General features: G+C 49.0%; 1 protein-coding gene across 1 annotated transcript in view; it reads right to left on the bottom strand.

Annotated features, from left to right (window-relative positions):
* Nucleotides 1–641: 641 nt before the first annotated feature.
* LOC144095299 (transmembrane protease serine 9-like) overlaps nucleotides 642–24764 on the bottom strand; it is a 48518-nt gene continuing 24395 nt past the window's right edge. Inside the window, exons 8-14 of the mRNA XM_077629077.1 lie at nucleotides 23138–23198; nucleotides 18472–18768; nucleotides 17042–17118; nucleotides 15371–15492; nucleotides 5033–5310; nucleotides 3496–3641; nucleotides 642–830 (exon numbers count right to left, since the gene is read on the bottom strand). Of these exons, the coding sequence (XP_077485203.1) occupies nucleotides 666–830; nucleotides 3496–3641; nucleotides 5033–5310; nucleotides 15371–15492; nucleotides 17042–17118; nucleotides 18472–18768; nucleotides 23138–23198 (1146 nt within the window). The 3' untranslated portion in view covers nucleotides 642–665. The remainder of the gene's footprint in view (nucleotides 831–3495; nucleotides 3642–5032; nucleotides 5311–15370; nucleotides 15493–17041; nucleotides 17119–18471; nucleotides 18769–23137; nucleotides 23199–24764) is intronic.

Genomic DNA, 24764 nt, shown 5'->3' with positions numbered 1-24764 from the left:
ACCTCGAACTTCATATGACACCTTTTCAGTTTATGAAATCTGAAAAATTAGAGAAAAACGCTCCAGTAGTTAGGCTCAGACCGACGCTGTCTTGCTCGTTTACCACGGTATTTTTTTCTCTGGACTTCAGCAATAGACTGGCCTCAATATTGTTTTATCGCCCCCCCCCCCCCCAAAAAAAAAAAGAAAATCAGCGGCGTGTTCTCATTTTAGTGCCACTTTGTGAATTAAGTCGAATGGTGCGCTTTTGTTGCTCCACTGATAGTGATCACATTATGAGCTCTGACCGAAAACACGGAGGTCTAACCATCCGGGCAGTGATCTACGAAATTCCGGGCGAGGAAGCGAGAGAGAGAGAGAGAGAGTGGGGATATCACAACACCATTCTTTTGATTCTATGAACGTTGCTTAACCAACTCAACTATTAAGAGTCGTCCTAATTTATTGCGTGCTCTTTTGTTTGCGTCGAGGAAGGAATGCAAAAGGAGCGGCAAGGTTTGGAAAGAGTGGGGGAGGACTCGCGCAGGCTGGCGCCTGTGTAAGGGCTCCATCAACCGATGAATTTGTCACACAGAAAGTTGAGCGCACGCATATATGCGTGAAGGAGAGAGAGAGAGAGAGACGGACCATTTTCTTAGGCGAGCAAAGCTGGGCTTTTTTTTTTATTACTGCGCCGCGCCCAGCTCGTTGCGCAGCCAGTCGAGGTACGCGGAGACGCGGGTGTAGACGCCCGGGAAGCCCGGAATGGCGCAGCCCTTTCCCCATGAGATGATGCCCACCACGTAGTAGCGGCCCTCGTACGGCAGCAGCAGTGGACCTCCGGAGTCGCCCTGCAACGTCGCCACAGAGGGAACAATCAGCGGGAAGAGGAGGAGGAGGAGGAGGAGGAGGGCAACGTCCACCGGACATCCTCCTTGGTGCGTCCCGCGAAACACACCGGTCACAGGGCAGTTAAAGCAGGACGCGTTCTGGAGCGAAAGCTCTGCTTCACGACTAAAGCTGCAAAAAACTGGCCATCGCTGAAGCCTTGACTTTCACCTTGATTAAATGAATAAAATAAACATGGCCGCTACTGGGATCGGAACCCGCAGCGCCGCGATCAGATCAGCTTCACTGGTCACTGCACGAAAGCACTATGCTATCGTCGCACGCCTCGTGTTAAACTGCAACACACTCTCGAGCTGTGCATTACACGTCGTCCTCTTCATAACTTCTGTCTGTGGCGTGAACAGACCAGATGAGCTTATTAACCTCGATCAGAGCTTAATTAACCTGGGTCTAATATCGTCGCCAAACGTGCCGACGACCCAGCAAAGCAGTACCATGAGCTTATAAGGCTAAGGACATGCTTTCACACTTCTACTCGGTTTATCTGCGTTAAAACCGTACCATTTTTTGCGTAGAACGCAAAAGGCTTTCTTTTAATTAAACGGAAAACTTTACTAGGCTATGCTGACAAGGTCGTGTCGGCAAAACGTGTCCGCTGCAGTTGTGAGGAACTTAGAAGAGGTAGCATCAAAGGAATGGCTGTAAATGAAAGATGATGATGTGAGGATGCTGCGCAAAAAAATTATATCGATAGAGTGATTAGTTAATTAATCAGAGCCAAAAATTCCCAAAAAGTTGTCGGAGCCAGGGCAACGTGTGGCGCCAAATTTGAAAAACCGGAAGCTTGGGCGGAGCCAACGCGTGGAGCCAAATTTGAAAACGAAGCGTGGCGCCACGTTTGAAAACTCAAAAAAGGCAATTGATGGAACTTAAGTAAGACAATTATTTGTGGTAATTGTGAAATTGGATGAATTTACATCAGTGTTTAATCGAGTGAATATGAGAAGGGACAAGTGAAGCAAAGAGAGGCAAAGAGAAACGAGGAGGCGTCAGTGCTTTCGGATCCCTCCAATGTGAGTTGCCGCAGTGACCTCAAACGTTTTTGTTTTCAAATTTCCCGTTTTGATACCTGTACTCTACTACATACCTGCGAAATGCACTGCGAGTGAAAGGAAGAAAGCAGCGACCTCCATTTGCAAGATTCAAAGTGAGCAGAGCGCACACATGAAGCGGTTATACAGGGTGATCGAAAGTTAGGTTTACAGATTTATTAAAATGAGGAAGTGAGAATTACGTGAAATCAACCTCTGCACAGAAGCTATGTGGTCAAGCGGACAAAAACTATTTGGAAAAGTTGCCAGGGGCATGCTATAGGTTCACAGACAAGCGATGAATTTCTCCCAGTGTCGTTGAAGGAACACAAAAAAAAAAGAAAAACTCCACTTTACGACAAGGAATTGGCTCCATCTGTTAACTTGAAACATTTGTATTAAAATCAACATAATTTAGTTTGAAAGAATATTCCGCGTATTCGCGGTTGTGTAAGATATATCGATACAGGAACATGGAGGTACTGTATGCTAAACATTTCGTCGTTTTTGTGGCTTCCGGGAGATAAGCAGTGCACCACCACTTGCAGCCAGTGAGTGGATAGGGCTGGCGCTCGCCACATGAGGGGCCGTTACAAGACTGACTGGCCTACATTCGCTTCTGAAAAAGTGAATCGCAAGGGGCGGCAAAAGCAAATTGGATGTCAGTGAATCCCAGGCTAGCAAATGTGTCTATTTTTCCCAGCGGCTCCTGAGTTTTTTTTTTTTCTCGAAAAGCTGTATTTGGCAGCATTGTTAATGTCGATTCGAAGCATCTGATGAGAATATGTATCCTGATTTATGACTGCTGTTTAGTGACAGCAAAGATGGCGGCACATGAGCAGACTGCAAAAATAATTGTTCGAAAGTGAAAATTATACGCAATGCAGTGGCAGTGCAGTGTTTTACAAAAACGTGCCCACTCCGTCGACAGTGACTTAATCAGACCATCCGAATGACAGTGCCCGCCAAATGCCTGAGCTCTTCCGATGTTGAATTAGCCGAGAAGTTTGTGCCGCCCGGTGATTGCAACGCCTCAGAAGGTGAGTGCGTGATGTCGAGGCTCAGGGTTCACTGCACTTCCTCGCAAGGTGTGCCGCGAGTTTCGACGCTCTGCTCTATTACGGTAGATGGCGCAGCAGTACAGTTTTGCTTCGCTCCACCACGCATCGCAGGTCCCGCAAACTTTTGCGGCCGACTGAACCTTAATTCAGCTCACACAAGTTTGATAATGCTTGTAGAACCCACCAGTGGATTAATTTCGATTGACTGGGTTCTTTAACCTGTAGTGACATCGCGCAGCACAAGAAGTTGCCACGTTTCGGCTCCATCCAAATGCGGCGGCCGCGGCCGTGATTTGACCTCACTACCTCTAGCTCAGCAGCCGGACGTCTTAGCCTCAAAGCCACAACGGGGTGTGTATTCTGAAGATTTCTTTACTTGAATACTATGCGATGGGGTTCCTTAGAGCCTCGCCTCCCCGCACCAATGCGGGCAAGCCATTAAGCTCGTGACCATTTAATCCCTCTGCCAGTACTCTCAAGAGGGGGTGATGAGAGTGATTCGAGTGCTGTATCACCTGGCAGGCGTCGCTCTCGCCACGATTGTCTCCTGCGCACAGCTGCTCTTTGGTGATGACTAGGTACCGTTGGTACGCCTTCTTGCAGTCGTCCTCGGTCCAGATGGGGATCTGCGCTTGCCGCAGCTCGCTGCTCCCATCATAACCTGCACGCGCGTGGCTCTCTTAGTCATAGCCATTTTTATCCTTTGAAACCGTGCCGATAACATGAACAGGGGGGGGGGGGGGGGGGTACGTTCCGCATGCTCCCGGCTGAGAAAGTAAGCGAAAGCGAGGCGAACCTTACAGGGAGACTCAAGAACATTCCTTATTCCACAGTCGTTAGCTTTGCAAAACAGGATGTACAGAACGCCAAGTAAAAGGTCCACTATATAGTTACGCCCCTGAGCAGGACAAAGCGACAAAGCATTTTTGACACCGCTTATTGCCGCTTCTAATCTAGAGCATGTAATGCGTGCTGTGAGAGGGGTGTTAAACCCACTGCCGTATTCCGGGATTGGCTGTGTAAGGTATTTGTTCTCTTCAGTAGGAGTGCATCCATGCAGTAACAAACGATATAAAGCAGATCAATTTACATAGCGGGCGACGGTGCTTTCGTGTCTTATCCTCATTATTACTAACCATCCACCGCAACCGACGAACTTATCCCCCTTATGGTATGCAAGACTGGAAAGGCATTGATAGCTTGTTAGCTGTACGAAACGGATCATAGTACGTAATACACCTCGGAAATAGAACACGCATGGGAGCTTCCAGCAGTTAATTGAAAAAGAAAATAGTGTGCTTAAACTGGAGATAAGTCAGGATATTAAAGGGGGCAAGCTTCACAAATAGGCCTAAAAATAGACATCATAATGATCATCATCATTAGCCAAGAAGCGGAGAAGAAAGCCAGGAAATGAAGAAACGAAGAATTTCCATCCTTCGTAAGTCTTACACGCCTTATCTACTGAAATTTCCTTTTAGTCTCGTCTCCGCAAATGACGCTCTGCTGCCCGCGGTTTCATTCATTAGTATGCACTTTGTTGCCCCTGCCCTGACCCGATAGAAAACCTATAAGTTATTTTGGAGACAGCTCTGCTATGCATGGAAAGAAAAACGGTGGGTTTAAAAACAAGAAATTAACCGAGAAGCGTGGTTTAGGGAACCAAACAACTTAACGGCACCCGAGCTAAAAACCTATGGTTCCTGGTAATAATGCTGTGGCTGTTAAGAGAATGCAAATTTAGACGTGTGACAGCCGAGCGTCAGTTGGGCAGACGAGGTTTAATAAATCCACGAGAACAGAGCGGCCACAGCTGGCGGAATACGAAGCTAAGTGGAGATCAGTGGTAGTCGCCGTGGGAGTAACTGAGCCACTGACGGCGATGAAGTATCTGAACACTTCACATTGTTCAGCCAAAAATCACTATATGCAGCGTGGAGGCGAGGTTTATATCTATCTTCGGCAGCGAGACCGGTCGTTACATTTCGTCCGCCTTTGGGCGCCTGCCGAGGAGCTAGGCCTGGCAGAATGGCCCTTGCACCCTGCACTCACCGAATTTGGTGGCGCCCCAGCCAATGATGAAGGCGTTTCTTCCCTCCAGGGTCTCGGAGGCCAGCGGACCGAAGGGCAGACACACGGGCTGCACAAAGCGGCTCCAGGTGACTGGCTCGCTCAAGACCAGCAGCGCGATGTCGTTGGTGTATGTGCTCTGGGCGTAGTCCGGGTGGCGCACCAAGTCGGACACCTGGACGTCCACGGGCGCCGTCTGGTCGTTGGTCGAGTTCAGGTCGTGGTCGCCCAGCCGCACGGTCAGCATTTGGGCGGTCGGCCTGCGTGTGTGTGCAGAGTCAATAGAACACTTTAGCATAGTGTTACCGTACAACGTTACCACCACGATTTAAATGCACTTGGGCAGATTGCCCCGATAGGGCAAGCGCGGGTCGTACCATCGTACCAACGGGGTCGTACCAACGTAGGTGCGTACCTGTACCGGACGCCACAGATCCACACTGAAAATGCGCAGGGACCAGATGTGGGAGAGCTCGCGGAACTGTGGATTAGTGGCAGCCCGAGGCTATACTGTTATCTGTCTACGCTGGTGGGCCTCTGGCTGTGATAAAACATTGTAATGTCTCTTACTGGGAGCTGGATGCCAGCACGGGCTTCTCTCAAGCTGATTCATGAATTCGTTCGCCACAGACAATATATAAAGTGTTAGATAATGCCCCCAAGTGTATTAAGCAGGCCCAATAACATTGATCTTTGCGTAAATTCGTTTACTGAATGTTCTTTAAAATCCATTCTTGGTGGCACTCAAGGCGGTTGCTGGTTTGGTTGCGTTCAAAATGCACGCTTCGCCTCTAAAAAAGTTTCTGCGCACGTAAGATTGACGCCCTACAACGGCAGCTTCCTAATAAGATCACAATGCAATAATGGGAAGTGTCAATGCTGAAATGAGAATATTTTGCATGCCCGCAGTGAATACCTTGCTACCACTAATATCGTCACAAGTGAAAAACGTCAAGAGTACAGTTTTCAGAGAGTAAAAAGTCAATGAAAAATCGAGACTTGAAATTTTCTACATCACGTTTTGCAAAAACGGAGCACACGCAATCGACAGTCAATTAAATGTGAGAATAATTACTATGAGGGTAATTATTGCAAACTTTTGCAGTCGTTCAAGCTGCGCTGACCGACACAAGACCATATTTAAGAGAAACGGAAAGAAAACTGGATAGATTTTTAGGCGAGCCAAAATATTAGCTTTATGTGTGCAGAGTCATATCGTTTATTTATTCCATACAGCCACCATGCACGTATGCGTCCGAAACTAGTGCTTCCACTGAACATAGCTTCTTGTCCTTTTCATAACCACTGTAAACTTAAAAGGACCGCTCCAGTCGCTGCTATGCTGTCGTTAAATTTTTGTCGTGCATACTTGCTTCCACAGTGCGAAATATTATTAGCGGAAGCAGTTCCGACGCTACTTATGAATGTTTTGTACTTTTTAATTCTCTGCTTCAGTGGGAGGCCTTGGCTTCTCAATGTCACGCTCTTTTGGCCGTCGAGGTCAGGAGCAATACGCGCTATTTTGTCGAGCCTTGAAATAGCCTTAGCTGAATGTGATGTGTTTTTCATCGCTTGCTTTTTATGCAGCGTGCAAATGAGCCGCATTGCAAGTGGCGCCGGCATTGAAGTACTATAAGGCAGCAGACCGAAACGAGGCCCAAAATGGCCATCAGACGGGCAGAGGAATAGATCGACTGGGGCTCAAGCTTTGGCAGCTTTACAGTCAAACTAGAAACAAAAAAAAATGCAGTTGTAGCTCGATCTTGTGCTATATTCTGCAGTCCAAGGAAGATTTTTCGAGGCAAACGTTCCGGAAGAGCTGGAGCCTTATTTGTCGGCACTGACATTGACGAAACAAAAAAGCTGTGTCATTGTGAAGCAAAGATGCCGACTTTTGTATCAGATGGTGGAGAGAGCACTTATGAAAGTGCGTTCTTTTATTTTTATTTTCCGGTAAATGTGGCAGCGTTTAGACCGCCACTGATGCGCTAAATTATTGATGGACCACAAACTACCTTGTTTTTGTTTAACAACACAAAACAAAATTTGGACGACGCTTAACCTATCCTCGTGTCATACCCATGCGACAGTATCAGAGATTCTTCCCGTGACAGTAGACCTCTGTCGCCTAGGCTCTGCCTACGCACCCATATTTGCACCAATTGGTCATTCTAAACCTTACTTTAACTACCCTCCGTGGCCGGTTCCTCAAAACCAGGTGGGCAGGTTGCCACCAGTTGTGATGACGTCACGACGTCTCTCGCCAAATCAGTAAAGGTTGTGATGATGTCAATATGTCATGCGACTTCTCTTTTCGTGAAACCGGACGGCGGGTTTTGCTCCTGACGTCAACTTTAATGTTGTCACACTAAAATCAACAAGGGTCGAAAGGGGAGTCTTACTCCGCTAGCCAACATTTCGGCACCAGTAATCGTATTCGTCTTCTTAAATACGAAGACGACGGCAAATCCTTTTGTCGAAACTTTGGCTAGCGGACTGACATTCCCGTCCTGACGCTTGTTTGTTTTGCTTTGCGTTGCCAAGAGTTCCGCTTGCTTGCCTTTCTTTAGTTTGTCAGCCTGCGCCTTTCATGCACCACTCCTTTATTTCTGTTTACCTCCACCGTTGTGCTTGTATTGCACCGCCCAATTCAAGTTGCTCTTAAACTGGTCTCCTTATTTCAGTTCATACGTATATGTATTTCTGAACTCATGTAGCGAACAGCAAGGTGTCCGAGCTAACGAAAGAAAACGAACCGTCGCCACATGCGAAGCCAACTTAACATTGTTAGTCTTAATTTGAAGTTGCAAAGAATACCGTCGAGCCCACCTATAACGAACTTGACGGTCGTGCAGATTGCTTTCGTTGTATTGTTGCATTTGGGTTGCAAGCCCCAAGGGTAGCGTTGGCCTGGCGGCCTGAGGCAAAGCTGGAAACATCCGAAGGTCCCGGCAAAGGATGAGTCGACTGGCAACAGAACAACTTGTTTATTCTGGCATCGCAAAAGAGCAGCCGGTCAGGGCGACCACGTTACTCGAAGGACGAAATCGAAGTCTCTCTCTTGCGTAGTAAGTGGATGAAAGGGGAAGAGGAAAGGAAAATGCACGGGCCTGTGACTGGTGTTAAAGCACCACCACCACTGCCGGCGTGCAGATAGAGAGAAGGATACCTCTTGCGTCCGGCGCAGCTGTCTTTTTTATACCCTCGGAGTCGAGGGCAAGAGGGAACGGCTTGGGAAGAGGCGCCCGATACGGCGTCGCTTCAACATGTCCAGACGTGACGGGCGCGTCCGCCAGGCCGGCGCCGGTCAGACCTCCTCGCCTCCCAGTTGGGGAGCTCCTCTCCCCGGCTGCCGCGCTTTGACAAGCGTGGGCACCAGCATGCACACACACACACACGCACGCACGACGACACGTGGCACTGAAACCTGCCTGGACGCGCTTGGCGGGAGGCGTTGCGGCAGCGATGAACGAAGCCGCGGCATCAGTTGCATCCGCGCCGGCTAAACCGCGCGTCGTAGGCGAGACGTAACAGACCGCCCCGCCGGGAGAAGGAGATCCCGATGGTCAGGGGACTGCATCCGCTGTCCAGAGGGATGTCGCTCGATGATGCTCGTAAACGAAACCGGTCGTCCCTCGACGTTGCTTGAGCGCAGCGCACAGAGAAGGCCTCGTTCTCAGGTCCAGGATCACACAGGGCACTGCAAAGTCACTTCAGGAGAGTTGCCATTTTTGTGCTCGTTCCCAGCAAGCGTTAGAACTACGCCGAAACGCAACCGCTCAGTCAGCAAGCACGAGACAACCCTCACTAAGCTCTGCCAGGCTCTTTCCCCTTTTATACTACTGCCTAGTTCCTTACAGTAGTCAAGCAGCACTCAGAACGCGTCCACAAATTGGAAAATTGCACTAGAAAGCACATAATCACGTTGAAACACTAAACAAAAGCAATATGTTAAAAATCCTGCCTCAGGAAGAAAACATCAGTAACAAACAACGTTGAGGCGGATTCCTACGTTAGGGGCTTCGACTTAAGCCATCGGCGTTACCGTTGAGACTCCCCTTTTTGTAACGCACCTCAAAGGAATATTGTTGCAAAGCGAGGCTCCAGCGCAGGAGGCGGCCATTTTTGGGAGATATGGTCTGCAGCCATTGGAGAGGGCAGTGATCCGTCTCAATGATAAACCTCGAGCCGGCTAGGTAGCATGACAATTTCTGAACGGCCCACACGAGACACGCACACTCTTTCTCGGTGGCGCTGTATGCCTGCTCACGACAGGTCAGCTTACGACTAGCATACAGGACGGGGTGTTCCACTTCTCCATTGTCCCTTTGGCACAGTACAACGCCCATGCCTCGATCACTAGCATCGCACTGAACAACGAACCCTTTTGTGTAGTCTGGCGATCGTAGCACAGGCTGGCTTGTTAGGGCGCTCTTTAGGGCGCTGAAAGCTCTTTCCTTGGTCTCGCTCCAGACGACTGTTTGGGGCTCTGTTTTTCTTAGAGCATCCGTCAGGGGAGCCGCGATATCGGAGTACCTGGGGATGTACCTCTGATAGTAGCCGGCGACACCTAAGAACGACCGAATATCGGTCTTCGTGCGCGGTTGCGGGAAGTCTCGCACAGCGGCCACCTTTATTTCAGAGGGGCGGCGACGACCCTGTCCAATCACGTGACCGAGGTAGACAACCTCGGCCTGTGCTAATTGGCACTTGGGAGCCTTGACTGTCAAGCCCGCTTCGCGCAGGCGGGTTAGCACTGCCCGCAAGTGTGCCATATGCTCAGACCAGGAGGCGGAGAATATCGCTACGTCGTCTAAATACGGTAAAGCGAATTCTTCCTGTCCCCGCAACACTTTGTCCATGAGGCTTGAAAAGCAGTATGGCGCGTTCTTCAAACCAAAACTCAAAACTTTAGGACGGAATGTTCCCATTGGTGAAATGAAAGCCGCATACCTACTAGCCTCTTCTGTAAGTGGAACCTGCCAATAACCCCTGACAATATCTAGGGTGGAAATAAACTGAGCGCTACTAACTTTCTCAAGGCGCTCCTCGATGTTAGGGATCGGATAAATTTGATCCTTAGTGATGGAATTAAGCCTGCGGTAGTCGACGCAAGGACGAGGTTCCTTGCCCGGTACCTCAACTAAAATCAAAGGGGAGGTATAATCACTCTCACCTGCCTCAATAACACCGAGCTGTAGCATTTTCTTTACCTCAGCCTCCATAATATCGCGCTGGCGGGGTGACACCCGGTACGCCTTGGATCGTACTGGCTCTGGGGAGGTAAGTTCTATATCATGAGTAAGGACAGAAGTCCTACCAGGCCTCTCAGAGAACTGACCTTGAAACTCTTGTAAGAGTTGGTGTAGTTCGGTTTTCTGCTCAGGAGACAGCGGTGCTTTAATGATTAAGTCACTAATGACCTGATCAGTGTCTTTCCTGTTCGACACTGAGCTTAGTCCCGGAAGCTCGACCGGAAGCTCTTCTAACTTGCCCGTGTCGGGCATTTCCTCTCCAGTACCTGGTGCCTTCAACGCTACAGGCTCAATTTTATTCAGTTCGGACGTGCTCTGAATATCAGCTTGCTGCGCCTCCGACCCTTTCTCATTGTTCGACAACGTCGGCCTCGCAACTACCGCCTTTGCAGCAAGCTCCCGAACTCTCGGTCTGGTTAAGGCCTGAACGCTAGCCTCACCAAACAAAAGACCCTTCTCGCGCAGGAGGTGATCGGACCGGTTCGAAAATAGGTACGGGTACTGGGGGGGGGGGGGGGGGGGGGGGGCAGCCTAGATGACACTACGGCCTCCGTCTCAAGTGCTCCGAAAGGTCCTTCAATGAGCACTTTTGCTACGGGCAGACACACGCTATGAGCTTCCACGGCTTGCTTGATCCATGCGCACTCGCCCGTGAACATATCGGGTTCTACGTAAGAGGGGTGAACTACATCCATTGTAGCTGCGGAATCACGAAGCACTCGGCACTCTTTCCCGTTCACGAGGAAGTCTCGCATGTAAGGCTCGAGAAGCTTCATGTTCTCGTCAGTGCTGCATAATGACAAAAACCCGACTTTTGTTTTTGTTTCTGGACACTGCGACGAAAAGTGACCCGGCTTCTGGCACGTATAACACACGCGCGCTTGCCTCGCCTCGAACCGCTTTCTGCGTTCGGCTTCGGCTGCCGCCGTCTCCTTACGTTCGGTCGGACTGCTTTCACTCGCATCCGCACTACGCGTGACCCCCCTTGCTCTCATGGGTGTGAACTTCGGCCTCTCAGACTTGGAGCCAAATTCACCCTTTTGACCGTCCTTAGCTCCGCGAGCCCGACGCGTCACAAACTCCTCGGCTAGCTCGGCGGCTTTAGCCACTGTACTAACGTCTGGCCTATCCAAGACCCAATACCGCACGTTCTCAGGTAACCGACTATAAAACTGTTCCAGCCCGAAACACTGCAGAATTTTCTCGTGGTCACCAAACGCTTTCTCTTCTTTGAGCCACTCCTGCATGTTTGACATAAGCCTGTAGGCAAACTCTGTATATAACTCATTTCTGCCTTTTTCATTTTCCCGAAACTTCCGACGGAACGCCTCCACTGACAGCCTGTACTTTTTTAGCAGACTCGATTTCACTTGGTCGAAATCCTCTGCCTCCTCTCTCTTCAAGCGAGCGACTACGTCGGCCGCCTCGGCGGGTAACAAAGTGAGCAAGCGCTGTGGCCACGTTTCCCGAGAGAACCCCTGCTTCTCGCACGTTCGCTCAAAGTTAACCAGGAACAAACCAATGTCCTCTCCAAGCTTAAACGGCCGCATCAGGTCAGTCATTTTGAACGATACTCGTTCTCCTGCACCGTGTGCCTGACTTCCATTACGAGCGCGTTCCATCTCTACCTCGAGACGCTTCATTTCTAAAGCGCGCTCTTCTTTCTCTTTTTGCTCTTTACGTTCGCGCTCGTCTTTCTCTTTTTGCTCCCTCTCCTCAATGGTCTCAAGGCATTCCGACAGCTCGTCATCCTCAGCCTCCAACTCAAGAATCGCCCTTAGCAGTTCTGGTTTTCTGAGTTTGTCTGAGACATCAAGACCCAACTCTCTTGCAAGCTCCAGCAATTTCGGTTTGCGCAACGACTTCAAATCCATGGCTGCTCCGAATGCTGCTTTCTCTACTGCCTACTATTGTCTTGCCGCAAACTAACCCGGCAGCAACGACAACCACAATTACCAGCTCTGTTTCTGACACTAACAAAAGCCTGGCAAAACTCAGAAGAAGAAAGTCCCGCACTCACCAAACCTCGCAGCCAAGAATTCAGCGCAGTCGTTCCGCTGCAGGCAACCAGTCATCACACAGGGCTCGTTGCACTGCTCCCGGATGGTCGTTGTGCTGCTCAGCATACAGTTGACCGCATATCTTCGCTGCTGGCCTCCGTTGTCGGGATCTCACCGCTGGCAACCAGTTGTTGCATTTGGGTTGCAAGCCACAAGGGTAGCGTTGGCCTGGCGGCCTGAGGCAAAGCTGGAAACATCCGAAGGTCCCGGCAAAGGATGAGTCGACTGGCAACAGAACAACTTGTTTATTCTGGCATCGCAAAAGAGCAGCCGGTCAGGGCGACCACGTTACTCGAAGGACGAAATCGAAGTCTCTCTCTTGCGTAGTAGTAGTAGTAGTGGTTGGATGAAAAGGGAAGAGGAAAGGAAAATGCACGGGCCTGTGACTGGTGTTAAAACACCACCTCCACTGCCGGCGTGCAGATAGAGAGAAGGATAGGTAGGGTTTCAGAGGAAGAAGGAAGAACGCGCGCGCAGGGGCGCGCGGCCTCTCTCTTGCGTCCGGCGCAGCTGTCTTTTTTATACCCTCGGAGTCGAGGGCAAGAGGGAACGGCTTGGGAAGAGGCGCCCGATACGGCGTCGCTTCAACATGTCCAGACGTGACGGGCGCGTCCGCCAGGCCGGCGCCGGTCAGACCTCCTCGCCTCCCAGTTGGGGAGCTCCTCTCCCCGGCTGCCGCGCTTTGACAAGCGTGGGCACCAGCATGCACACACACACACACGCACGCAAGACGACACGTGGCACTGAAACCTGCCTGGACGCGCTTGGCGGGAGGCGTTGCGGCAGCGATGAACGAAGCCGCGGCATCAGTTGCATCCGCGCCGGCTAAACCGCGCGTCGTAGGCGAGACGTAACAGTATCCAATGTTCGTAGTAAGTGGTCTTCTCGTTTTGTAGTCACAAATGCGAAGTCCAACGAAACTGGTGTTTTCTTCTTACAAGCTTTCGTTATGCGCGTCGGCTTTTTCAAAAGAAATCGTATCACGGCACTTTCCAAGCTTTCAAGAGCGGTCATGCTTCATGTTCCTCGACGAGCTAGGCTCCAAGTGCCGACAATCAAGCTGCTTTAAGAACAGGACATAACTAATCGTGGTTAACGCGTTCACGGCAACTAGTGGCGGGCCGTCCTCCTCGTCAACATCAGATTATTGGCAGCTGGGCAGCATACGTACTTCGCGTGCAATGGCTTCGTTAGTGTATGCCAATGCGCTGCCCGCATCATAATCCCCACCAACGCAACCATCTCAGACGAAATCACATACGGTCTTTTGTGCATTAACAATGCTTTTCTACAAACCCACATGTGGCCAATCAAAGAGGTGTTGAACAGTGTTATCATTCGTTCCTTAGCCCGTAAAGTATGTTATTTATTGAAGCAATTCCTGATATACTCCGCAGTCAGTCTCATCCGTATGGCCTTAACCATTTCCAAAACAGCAAATATATCCAAACAACAAAATCGTCATCTGGTGTTTTAATTGCTTTCAGTATGAGTTAGGTGATGCATCGATGATAGGAAATCTTGAGCACGTGAATGGCGCACATTTCCTGTGGCTGGAGCTTGCGCTTGACATTTAGTGGCGAAAAGGTAGTTGTTACCAAAGCCAGAGAAGTGTGCACGTGGTGCTTTCCAAGCTCCCAAGCACAAGTTGGAATTCGTATTTTTTATCCATGTCATGGTCGAATTTCACAAGCTACCCAGCAAGCAAATCATGCACAATACACATCGCGCATTGGAGCTTCTGCCTGGTTCCACGCTGGTCACATGAATGAAAAAAGCCACGGGCTATCCAGACCTTTGTGTTCTCCCTTTAGCGTCCGAAAACGTAGCTCCCAAAGTACCGAGCATCGGACCTACCTCGTGCGCAGTACGGTGCTAACGCAAGAGCTTGCCCTCTCTTTCACTAGTGTACATTACGCCTCTCAATGCTTGCGTTTTCGACGGCAGCATTTAGTAACACTGTGCGTTTTTGTCGGCAATGTTCTTTTTATTTAACAGCGTTTATGGGTCCCGCCGCCATCTACGAATGTAAAGTAGAGAATGACCAATTGTGCATATATGGGCATTAAGTCACTAAAGATATCCCATCATACCTGTAAGGCAGAACATAAGTGACCTCCCCAATGGAAGAATGAACATCTGATTTCGCACATGTACTTGGTTTAAATAAGTTAAACGCTTTCCGCCTTTCTGTGTATGTCAAAAACTGGTGTGCAGAGGTTTTCCTTTTTTTTATTTCTGTAATGTGATCGAGCGCTCTCGGGCAGAAAGAAAGCAAACGGGGGGAAGTATGCTTGCAACGATATTGCAGTGAATAGCTCTCAGACGTCTCTCTCAATGCCGTGGAAAGAAGTGGGAACAATGGCGCTTGTGGGGCCCCGCCGTCTCTACTCGCCCCTCTCTCTCGTACAGCACCTTTTACCGTTTCATTTGTGCATCCGCCTGTAGGCTGGAGGTCCAGGGTTCGATCCTCAGTGTAGCCGGGTACTAATTGATTATCCAATGTGTGCAAGCTTTCCAGCGGTCTTATCCTCGCTTTCTCTGGGGTCACATGCTTGGTAAAATGAGTATTTGACCCAACCTTGAATATTCCGAAACTTCTTATGCGATGGCACTCTTTGGCAAGATGCCCTTGCGCCATAAAGAAATCAACATCATCATCGCCTCGTCGAACACCGATAACCTTCTCATCTACCTCCATGCACTTGGACGAAGGAGTTTTCGGTGCCAGCTTACTGCACTGACTGCTTTTACCTCGAGAAAACTTTCTAGTATGCCGCGTACTGCTACCGCAATCCGATATCATCAGTTGTCAGTGCGCGTGTGCAGGTACCCATGACATACTAGGTGCAGGCCAGCTGAAGGCGCATCTACGTCATTGGAATCATCTGCGCATGATTTGTGAATGGCGCTCGCGGTATGCTTCACGGGTACACGCTGTGCTACAACTTCCTAATAAAGTATCCTGAGCAACGAAGGCCATAAATGAAAGAAGGCGTACTCACTGTTTCCCTCCTGTGTCGCGGCTGAGGCAGGTGGCCGCGGTGAGCACGTGGCGATCCGTGACGAGCGCGCCACCGCAGATCATTGCGGGCTCCGCCCCCTCAGTCTTCTCGTAGATGGCGGCCTGCGAGCGAAGGCACAGACGGTCGCGGCTGCTGTAGATGGCGTACGCTTTTTCCGCAGCCGAGTCGAAAGACGAGAGAAGCCTCTGCTACGCGATATTCGCTGAACGTCCGCCGTTTCGGCGCCCATAGTCGTTAACACACACACACACACAAAAAACAATAAATGAAATGCTTTTTTTTTTAAACAGCATGACGTAACAAATTCTTTGCTTAAATCCAACTTCCCTGTTCACTCACATAATTTTCAATGGCTATGATGTTCCAGCTGTCACTGCTAGCACAATGAAGGAATACAGTCGAACCCACTGATGACGGCTGCAGTTGCAACGAACGCTCACTTATTACGAACGAGGTTGGTGCTACCGTCGGAATATATATTAGGACAATAGCATTGGATCTAAGATACAACGAACACCTATGGCTGCATAACTCAGTTACAGCGAAAGAGGAGGTGCCGTAAACTAGGCCCCGCGGTTGAAAACCCTCGCTTCATGCATGAGCGGAGAGCGGCGAGCGTCTCCTCGCAACCATGCCACCAACTCCTCCCTTCCAACGGAAATAACGCGGTGACCGAAAAAAAGCAGTAAATATAAAAATAATTATAAAATAGCAAATACATCACTTATCGAATGCCGACAACACTTTTTACCAGACGCGGCCTTCAAAAATGCACGCCTTGAAAGGCGATGCATAGCGCTGGTGGAAAGTGCACCAAGCTTCCGTTGCCAGCTTTCTATACATGCGCACGAATGGCAGCGGCCGCCGCTTGTCATAGAGGAGACTCGCAATGCGCAGTTTTTTGGAAGCTACGTTCTAGTGCGCTGAATGCACGGCACAAAGGACCGATAGATGCGCGACTTTTTTAATGCGTACCTATTACTTGCCTCACGCGTGATGTGTGCAGAAAGTGTCCACACTTTCAGCAGAAAGTGTCCACACTTTCTGTCCACAAAGTACCTCGTGTAAGCTCGGGTAAGTTCGGAGGGGCGCCTTGATAGTTGCAGCCAATTAGAGGATCCTCGGGTAAGCTGTGAATGTGACTGCGCTGGAGTGCTTGGAAAGCACTGTAAAGGGTGTGACTTGAATAAGCAGGCGCGCATAACACTTACAGTGTCCGATTTTGTACTTTTCGCCCTAAATTGAGAAGTACACTTTTCTACGAACTTCGGATACAACGAAGGCAACATTGCCACCGTCAGGGTTGTGATAAGTGGGCCAGACTGTAATTAGTACTTATATTGCTGTCTTTATGCCAATGATATGCACAAGTTTTCTTCACTACAGTGTGATACTCTTTCTTGGTTGCTTGAAAAGAAGGCGAAAACTAAGCGCGCATTTTCACAAAAGAAAAAAATTATCAAAAGGGTCTCGATTACTCCTTAAGAAATTCGCTAAGTGTTGTTTGATACTTGTATCCATTTTGCAAATCTCGATGAAATATCAGACAGCATGTTGATTAAAGACGCGGTTACTGTTGTGTGCAGAATGCAATTAATGCGCAATTTCTTAGAGTTAATGAAGAAACCACGGCGCCCGTAGACCACGTACCATCCATGGCCACGCGCCGACGTCAGCCACCCGTCCTCCAACCACCCGAGACTCGATGACTCTGGCTATGCCGCAGCCTGCGTACCAGACGTTGCACGTAATGTGTGGTCAGTCACTCGCCTTCGAGCGCCAACGGCTTGAGAGTGGATGTAGAAATTATACGAAATCAAACGCTGCTACTGGGCTTGCCGAGCAGATGTTAAGACGTATACACACGATCCAAACAGGTACAGTACTACACTGCACTGTAGATAGTTGCGCCTAGGTGCATTCCTTGAAGTCGTCATTGGCCGCGTTTAGACTCCGCGAATTTTTCGCATCCTTGTACACAAGACTCTTATAGGCTTACGAAAGAATGCGTCCCACAGATGAAGACACAGGAGCCCAACACCTTGGGGCTGGAGCTGTGGTGTCGCGTGAACAAATTATCTCGCTCATTGCCCGACTGTTCTCAAAATAGTCAGCCTTGACCACTTCAGTCCTTGACCACTTCAGAACACATGCTAGCTGATAGTTGCATCTCCGGACAGGAAAGTTCGCTGTGGGATAGGGCCGTATGCTCTGATACTAGGCCCTCGGAAGCAGCCGTAAGCTGCGCAAGAGGGTAGGCCGGTGTCGAGTTGATCTACTCTTCTGTTGCCTTTTTAAAACCAAAGAAAAGCCTTAAAAAGGTGAAAAAAAAGAGAAGGAATGGCGGTTTCGAAAAGTTTCGTTTCTTCTGTTTAAGAGCCCTGTGTGTAAACACACGAGAGCTCTCGTAATCACTTTTGGCTTCGAAGATGTGTGTGACGCTAAAAATTCATAGGAAAATATTGATGATGGTACTCGTGGCAAAAACTGTTTGGATGAATATCACGGGGGACGCACTGGAATGCTCAACCTTTTGAGAAATATTTTGCTGCCTTCGCTAGATGACATAAAAAAAGGAAAGACACTAATGACACGAATGACACGAATGGCGCTAAAAACGGAAGAAAAAAATCGCTGCTTGGTGAAGCAGAATCGGACAAAAAGCTGCAAGTTCCCAACTATGTGCGCAATTTTTGACGTAATGCCGCAGACAGATAACTGGAAAACAGCCGAATGTGTGACGGCTTCAGTCCGGCCTCTCATGTGCCTGGCACAGAACAGCTATCCTCGCCCCGTGTAGGTCGACGCCATATAGTGACTGCTTCGCCAGCGTCTGATTTGCAAAATCACTCAGTGGAGGCCATCACAATGTGAAATGCAGCTGGGAAGAGAACATTTCAAACGTTTTCACTCCAGCCTAACATCTTAAGATTTCCTCACTTCAACTCTAAATTTCACACGTTCATGCATATTTTTTGTTGAAGGCTATAGAAAGTTTATTGGAACTATTCCTTCAAGAAAGTAGAGCGGGATGCGCTGAAGGGAGTAGGAGCTTTTCCCCCACCAAAGTTCGGGCTTACTTGATGGGAGCGCGGAATGGGAGTCGATGGGCAGGGGGGTGTCAGTGGGAACGGGCGTGCTCGGTGGAGTCGGTGCTCCATCCGTGATGGCCTGGAGGGTTACGGCATCCGTCGAATTGGCCACCGCCTCCGGCTCGGGAGCGCAGCACAGCTTGGCCTGCCGTCTCCGGTAGCCGCACACGAAACTGAACAGCTCGGTTCTCGAGAGGTTGGACAATGACGTGCACTGCGACGCCAGGATGCAGTGGCCGTCCCGGCCATCGGGGGTGCGGCAGTTGCTCTCTCCCAATCGTCCGGCTTCATGCGCAGGAAAGACGGGGGCACTATAATAGCATCACGTTTGCACTGGAGCACACTGCTAAAAAGCTGGAGGGGACGCTGCCGCGTGTACAAACTCTTCGCCAGAAAAAAAAAATGATTATTGTCTTGGTACACAACACCATAGTCTCTGTTTAAGCTGTGGACAACGACGCCATTTTTGTGCCCTGCGAGCTTTCGCGCGATGATACTACTGGCGGCAGCATTTTTCGCCTTGCTCGACAGCACACCGCTATACACTGCTGTCAGGCCTCTAAGTTTTATAGCATGTAAAATTTAGAAACCTCGTTTCCATACATAGCCCACCGCAGTCTACGGACTCCAAAACTGCTTGTGGAGGCCAAGCGAACAATGAATGTCTTCCCCTTAAAGCCAGTAGCAAACAACGAGGCACTCCAGGACGACTTGTCAGAGGCGCTTAGGAAAGAGCAGCCTCGTGAATTAATTAAAAAAGTAGCAGCAATAGATGAACGCGCGGATAGAGAAGTGAGTGCGTTCTTCCGTTATCACGATGGTCACGATAAAAGAATTCACGTTTTTCGTTTTATCAGTGTCATGCGCTCTGGTGTAAACCTCAGAACAGCGGGGAAACTTGCCCGGTTGTCGATGCTGGTATGTACACGGCGGGCGTTAAGCGCTTATCGAAGTCCGCACGCTTTGTGTGCTGCTTCCCATGGGTTTATTTCCGGATACGCGCCGAAAGGGGGTTTCTCAGCAGCAGTTCAGATAGCTGTTAGTAGCCTCGTGGGGAAGCAACACAAAGCACGCTGAAAAGACGGCGTGCTGGGAAGTTTGCTCCGTAGGAAAGTCAATAAAAAGCGCTTCTCTACTCTGTTTTAGTCATTCACAAAAAAATTTGTCTCACTGCCGATTTTGTTTTAATAACGAGTTTGAGGTACCACGCCGAGCTGGAAACTTCAAAACCCGTGAAATATGGTTCCTCAGATACAAATATTCCCGTAGGGTAGCTCCCATTGTTGCGAATTTTTGTGCGTATATATGGCAGTTCAACTGTGATCTTAAATAGGATGAATGCTTGAGCCAGTTCGCACATTATTATAAAACTGCAGCAGGCAAGAAACAGGGATATAGGAGGAGCAGATAGACAAGGACGATGCTGCATTAACAGATAAAATTTTATTGAAACACCTGTTATTTCATATTCAAAATAATGAAGGCATAATCTTTATTTTCTTTCGTTTCCCTTACCTGCCTGCAGTGTTGCGCAAGAAAATCACCTCCTTCTTTGATGGGGCTACAATTCCCGTCCTGACACATTCCTCTCAAGATTCTCGGATGGCCAAGGCTTCTGCGTACAATCTCGCGAGTCAGCCTGAGCGCATTCTTTTTCAGCACTACACGTTATGAAGTCCTATGGGGCGTGTGCATTGGTATCTTACTTAGAATTTCCTCAAGTGCATTGCAGTGTTGGTGCCGGATGTTCCTGTTTTTGCTGATGTGTACTCTCTTGTCCGATTATTCACAGATTTTCAATTCTATCCTGCGAAGTGATTTCCACAAGACAGTGGATTACTATAAGCAATTCCTAGAACGCATTCAGAGTACCTTCTCAAGGAGCACAGGTAATCGGCCCATTATTGCAACAGGATGGTCTCATCCTGGTCCTTTGTAGGGCCGGCCTTTGCCAATACGGTTCCAATGTTGGGCTAATTCAATGTGCTGCTTGGGATTTTTGGTGTGCGATTTGACATTTTGATTTGTTCTCTTGCCCACTGACTCCCGCACTCGCACTTCTCGCCTTATTAGGTTCCATGAATATGATCCAGATACCGTGCCTATTGCCGGCCTTCATAAAGATGTTCGATTGCCAATGGACGCACGGAATAACCGAAAACTTCATTTGCGTTGCTTTTTCAGACATACCTTCTTTTTCTCTGCCACGCCTAATCTTCGGTACGAGGCTTTCTGCTCGGTTGCAATGCATCGTCATATGTAATTCCGCTTCCACAGGCATAGCGAACTGCCGCTGAAGGCTTTGCTCCATCTGATGATGACGCGAATTGTTCAGAGTGGACTGCAACACCGCCTTGCAGCTCCTCTTTTAATTATCATGGAGAGGCCTGACTAGGATAGCTAGGAACATCTAGTTTGCTCGTGGCTGGCAAGTTTAACAGAGTGACCCGGCGTAATTCAATGCCTATGTCTAGAAAGCGCAATGTGCCGTGGTCTGAAAGCTCGCAGGTATATTACTTTAAGTTCAGGGCAGCTTTTCTGCTAGGTGGCCAGGGCGATCGCTAGCAACACAAGTTAAGAAAAATGGAAGAATATGAAGGGATGCAATGCTTGTATGTATGCATGCTTATGGGCAACTCAGGCTAATGATTTCATATGCCCCTTTGCTTATATTTTATGAGATTTAACGTCCAAAACGGCTCGAGCTATGAGCGACGATGTAGCTCTGAAGAACTCTCATGGTAATTTCGACCACCTGGTGTTCTTTAACGTGCGCTGACATCGCACAGTGCACGGCTATCTAGAATTTCGCCTCCATCGAAATGCGACCGCAGAGGCAGGGTTCAAACCAGCGTTTTTCCGGTCAGCTGCCGAGCACTATGACCACTGAGCTCCCGTGGTAGCCTCCAGGTTGTATTTGTCTCCGAAGTAGTTAACAGTGTTACCAAAAGCAGGACCTTAGTGAGAGGGCATGCACTTAGTCTTTAGGCCGCCGATCAATGCCTTCGCTTACCGATAATGGCCAGGAGGATGTTTTGCAATGCAGTAAAAATGGCGTACAGTATCTCGCTCAAGCCAATTTTTTGTCCTGCCCACGAGATTTCACCGGCAAGTAAATAGAATGTTTGTGTTACTTTTCACGGCGCCTGCATAGAAAATTACGAGTGATTTGTCATAACTCGGAGATTTTTTTAAAACCTAGTCTCTCAAAGCATCCTGAACGTGTATAAACAGAGCTGCTGTAACTTTTGTTTACTACAGCGGTGATAGATATGTTAGGCTTGAAAAAGTTGACCGTGATCCCCAGGGCGCAGGCTCTGCACAAAGGGAAGTGAGGTATCGCGTTAGACAGATTTACTGCTGTTGGATAAGCACATTGAATTATTCACACTGTGCCTATATCTGTGCACTTCATTGAGGCATATGCTTACATATGTGCGCACCGAGGTAGATCTAAGTTTGTAATTCCACAAGGAATTGGACGTTTCTGTAGTGGAAAAGGGAAGGAACATCCAGATTGTTTCTTACTCGTAGTCCTAATTAAACGAAAATGCTGTCAATTTATTCTTCCACTAGTTCTTCGCACTTTGAATTTTAAAAACCCAAGCCACCTTGGATAATTGAGAGCACTTCTGTGCATGTGTCTGACTTAAATTCACCTCCTACTACGACCGTATATACTCTCTAAGCCTGGCGATGTGATGCGGCTTGGTGCACTTGGACGCGAATTCATCGTGCAATGTTTACATGTGATTCCAGAGTAAAAACGCTTCCATAATGCTCTCAGGACGTTTTTGGAGAACATTAGCAAAACAAATGCGACTCGGGCTGTTCGCACCCACCCGTCGCATTAGATCACGAGCAAAAGAAGGAAGCAAAGGCAAGAAGGAGGCCCTGCAGAGGCGTTTCCGCGCGCTCTCTCCTCCTTCATCCTTGTTTTTTTTGTGCCACCTACACTGATGAATGTGGCAGGCATTGCTTCGACAGGCCGCTTGTGTCTGGTTGATGTGTGATATGCATAGTCAGCCTAGTTATGTTGCCGACGGCAACCATTTTCGTTGTCAGCACTTGTCACCTGCTTATTATGACACTGAGGTTAATTATGTATGTAAAAAAAATCGTTTTTTTTTTGTCTTTATGACTATGTGGGTGCTTGTCGAGCTCTAAAAGACGGATATTTATTCCTGGGAAAGTTCTATTTTAGAGTGAAATTTTTTTCTGCGGGACGTCAAGGCGAAGGAGGATTCACGTTTAAAAGTGAATGGTGCTGTACACTAGCCTTGAAAATTCGCTTAAAAAATCGGCCTTGATGTCCGCGCAGTTCACTTGTAAAAACTGCCGGCGGTGAAGTCCCTTCTATGTAATTTCCTCAAAATTGTATACCTATAAAAACTTAGGTTTCCAGCTAATGTAGCCTATTAGTCAGTAGGACGCGGTAATAAATCGATACAGGCTGACTTCTATTTGTAGTCAGTGTTCTTAAAGACTTTGAGTATTGCTTATTCATACAATATAAGATGGGACCTGTGCGGCGAGAAAAGTGAATATGCTTAAAAGCATACGGCGTCATTGAAAGCAGTGGTTCCTGCTTCTCGGGCAATCACCTATACGGAAGCGGGGAACGTCACCAGGAGGCGCGTCGGTCCATGCTTACCGCTGGAGTTGGTTGCGTTCCCGACCGCCACAAGCGCCGCCACCAGCAGCCAGAGCAACATCTGCGAGAAAGCGCCCTCTTTATCTCACATGGTCAGTCTTACTGCACATGCATATCAGCACTTGTCAACAAAATACAAGGCTGACGGGAGTTGTAAGCGCGAAAAGAAACTCGCGTATTGCTTTTTATTTTTCTTTTGCCTGTGTCTTTCAGCACCACTGCAATGCATTCACTGATGGTCAGTCTGCATTCACAAGCGACAAAAGTAACTGAGATAAGGCGTGCGGTATCATACGGGGCATTAATTTTGAACACACCAGTTTCCCTTGATAAAACGCTGCCAGCTTGAAATACGATAACATATTAATGTCGAAGCCTTCTGACTAGCACCCTGCAGGCACTCATCCTGCAAATGTCAGTTGTGATCGCACATAAACATGCAGCCTCAGTGGATTAGCACGCGAAATCATCCGGGGGCTAACGATGTTGTTGTTGTTCACGATGTCGCTGGAAAGGCGTCGTTGCGATATCTTCCCCCAGAGTAGCCACGGCGGCGGCGGTGGTGACAGCAGAAAGTATATATTTCGTCTTGCTGCAGGAAGAAAGGACACCAGCCCAACCTCGAAGGCAGGCGAATTTCGGCGGTGCGCCGACAATTCTTTCTTGAGATACACATATCCCGGTGGCATGAGGTATAGAAACACCAGCAAAAGAGTTTCCTTGGGAGGCGCGGTACTGCATTTGCAGATGAATAACCCGTCTGCTTGCAGAAACAAAACACAAGGTGCTCAAACAAACATGCCTGCTACTGAGCGCTCCCACCGTATCGCGTAGCCGGAAGAAAGGGCTGTCAGGGCAGTCGCTCTTCAATCAACTATGTAGGGGCAACTAGGAAACACAGAACTCGGACTGCGCAAGCTGTCTCAACTCCCCGCAAAGATGACAGATCACCTGCGAGAAGTGCTTTGGACCGTCGATTTCCAGGCGTCAACGGGTAATCACACCAGTTCTATATAAAGAGTGGGACGTGCAATAAAGGTTTTGGAGGAAAAAATTAACGAGTTCCGGAGCAATTCCGTATCAGCCACAGAGCCGAAATATATTTGTTTGTAGCAGTGCTGGAACTATTTTGGAGAAACTTATGAGCATGAACACAGTCAACGTTTGACATATTTGCATGCGAAATATTTGCAACGTTTGCTCCAGTGGGAGTTGCATTGGTTGGTGGGGTTCGCAGATCACGCCGCATACCATCTCATGAGCCAACTTCAGCTCTCAAGTGCCGCCTCTTGCCATCGCTCCGTACCACCACGGTAATTCACGCGATTCTGATCGACGCGTGCCGCTTACACATCCAGCTGTGAAGCTATGCGAGGTCAAAGCCCGATTCTGAGGGCACTCCTTCCCCGTCTTGGGCGGGAAACCGCTGCAGGAACCGGATCCCCGCTACTCGTCATCGGCGCCAGCGGCCCCCTGTCGTTAGCTGGAAAGGAAGAGGGTGCCTCTTTTCCTCTCGACGGGCCGTCCTGGAAGCGGCGCGTGCTCCGTGAACGTGGTTGTGACATTTTGCTTCTGTGGGTGCAGTCGCACGTTGGTGTCGTTGGAAGCGAGGCCTCTGACCGCTTCT

The sequence above is a fragment of the Amblyomma americanum genome, chromosome 6 (genome assembly GCF_052857255.1).
Source record: "Amblyomma americanum isolate KBUSLIRL-KWMA chromosome 6, ASM5285725v1, whole genome shotgun sequence".
NCBI lineage: Eukaryota > Metazoa > Arthropoda > Arachnida > Ixodida > Ixodidae > Amblyomma > Amblyomma americanum.
The sequence above is the reverse complement of the archived record's forward strand: the minus strand, read 5'-3'. Positions and strand labels throughout refer to the sequence as shown.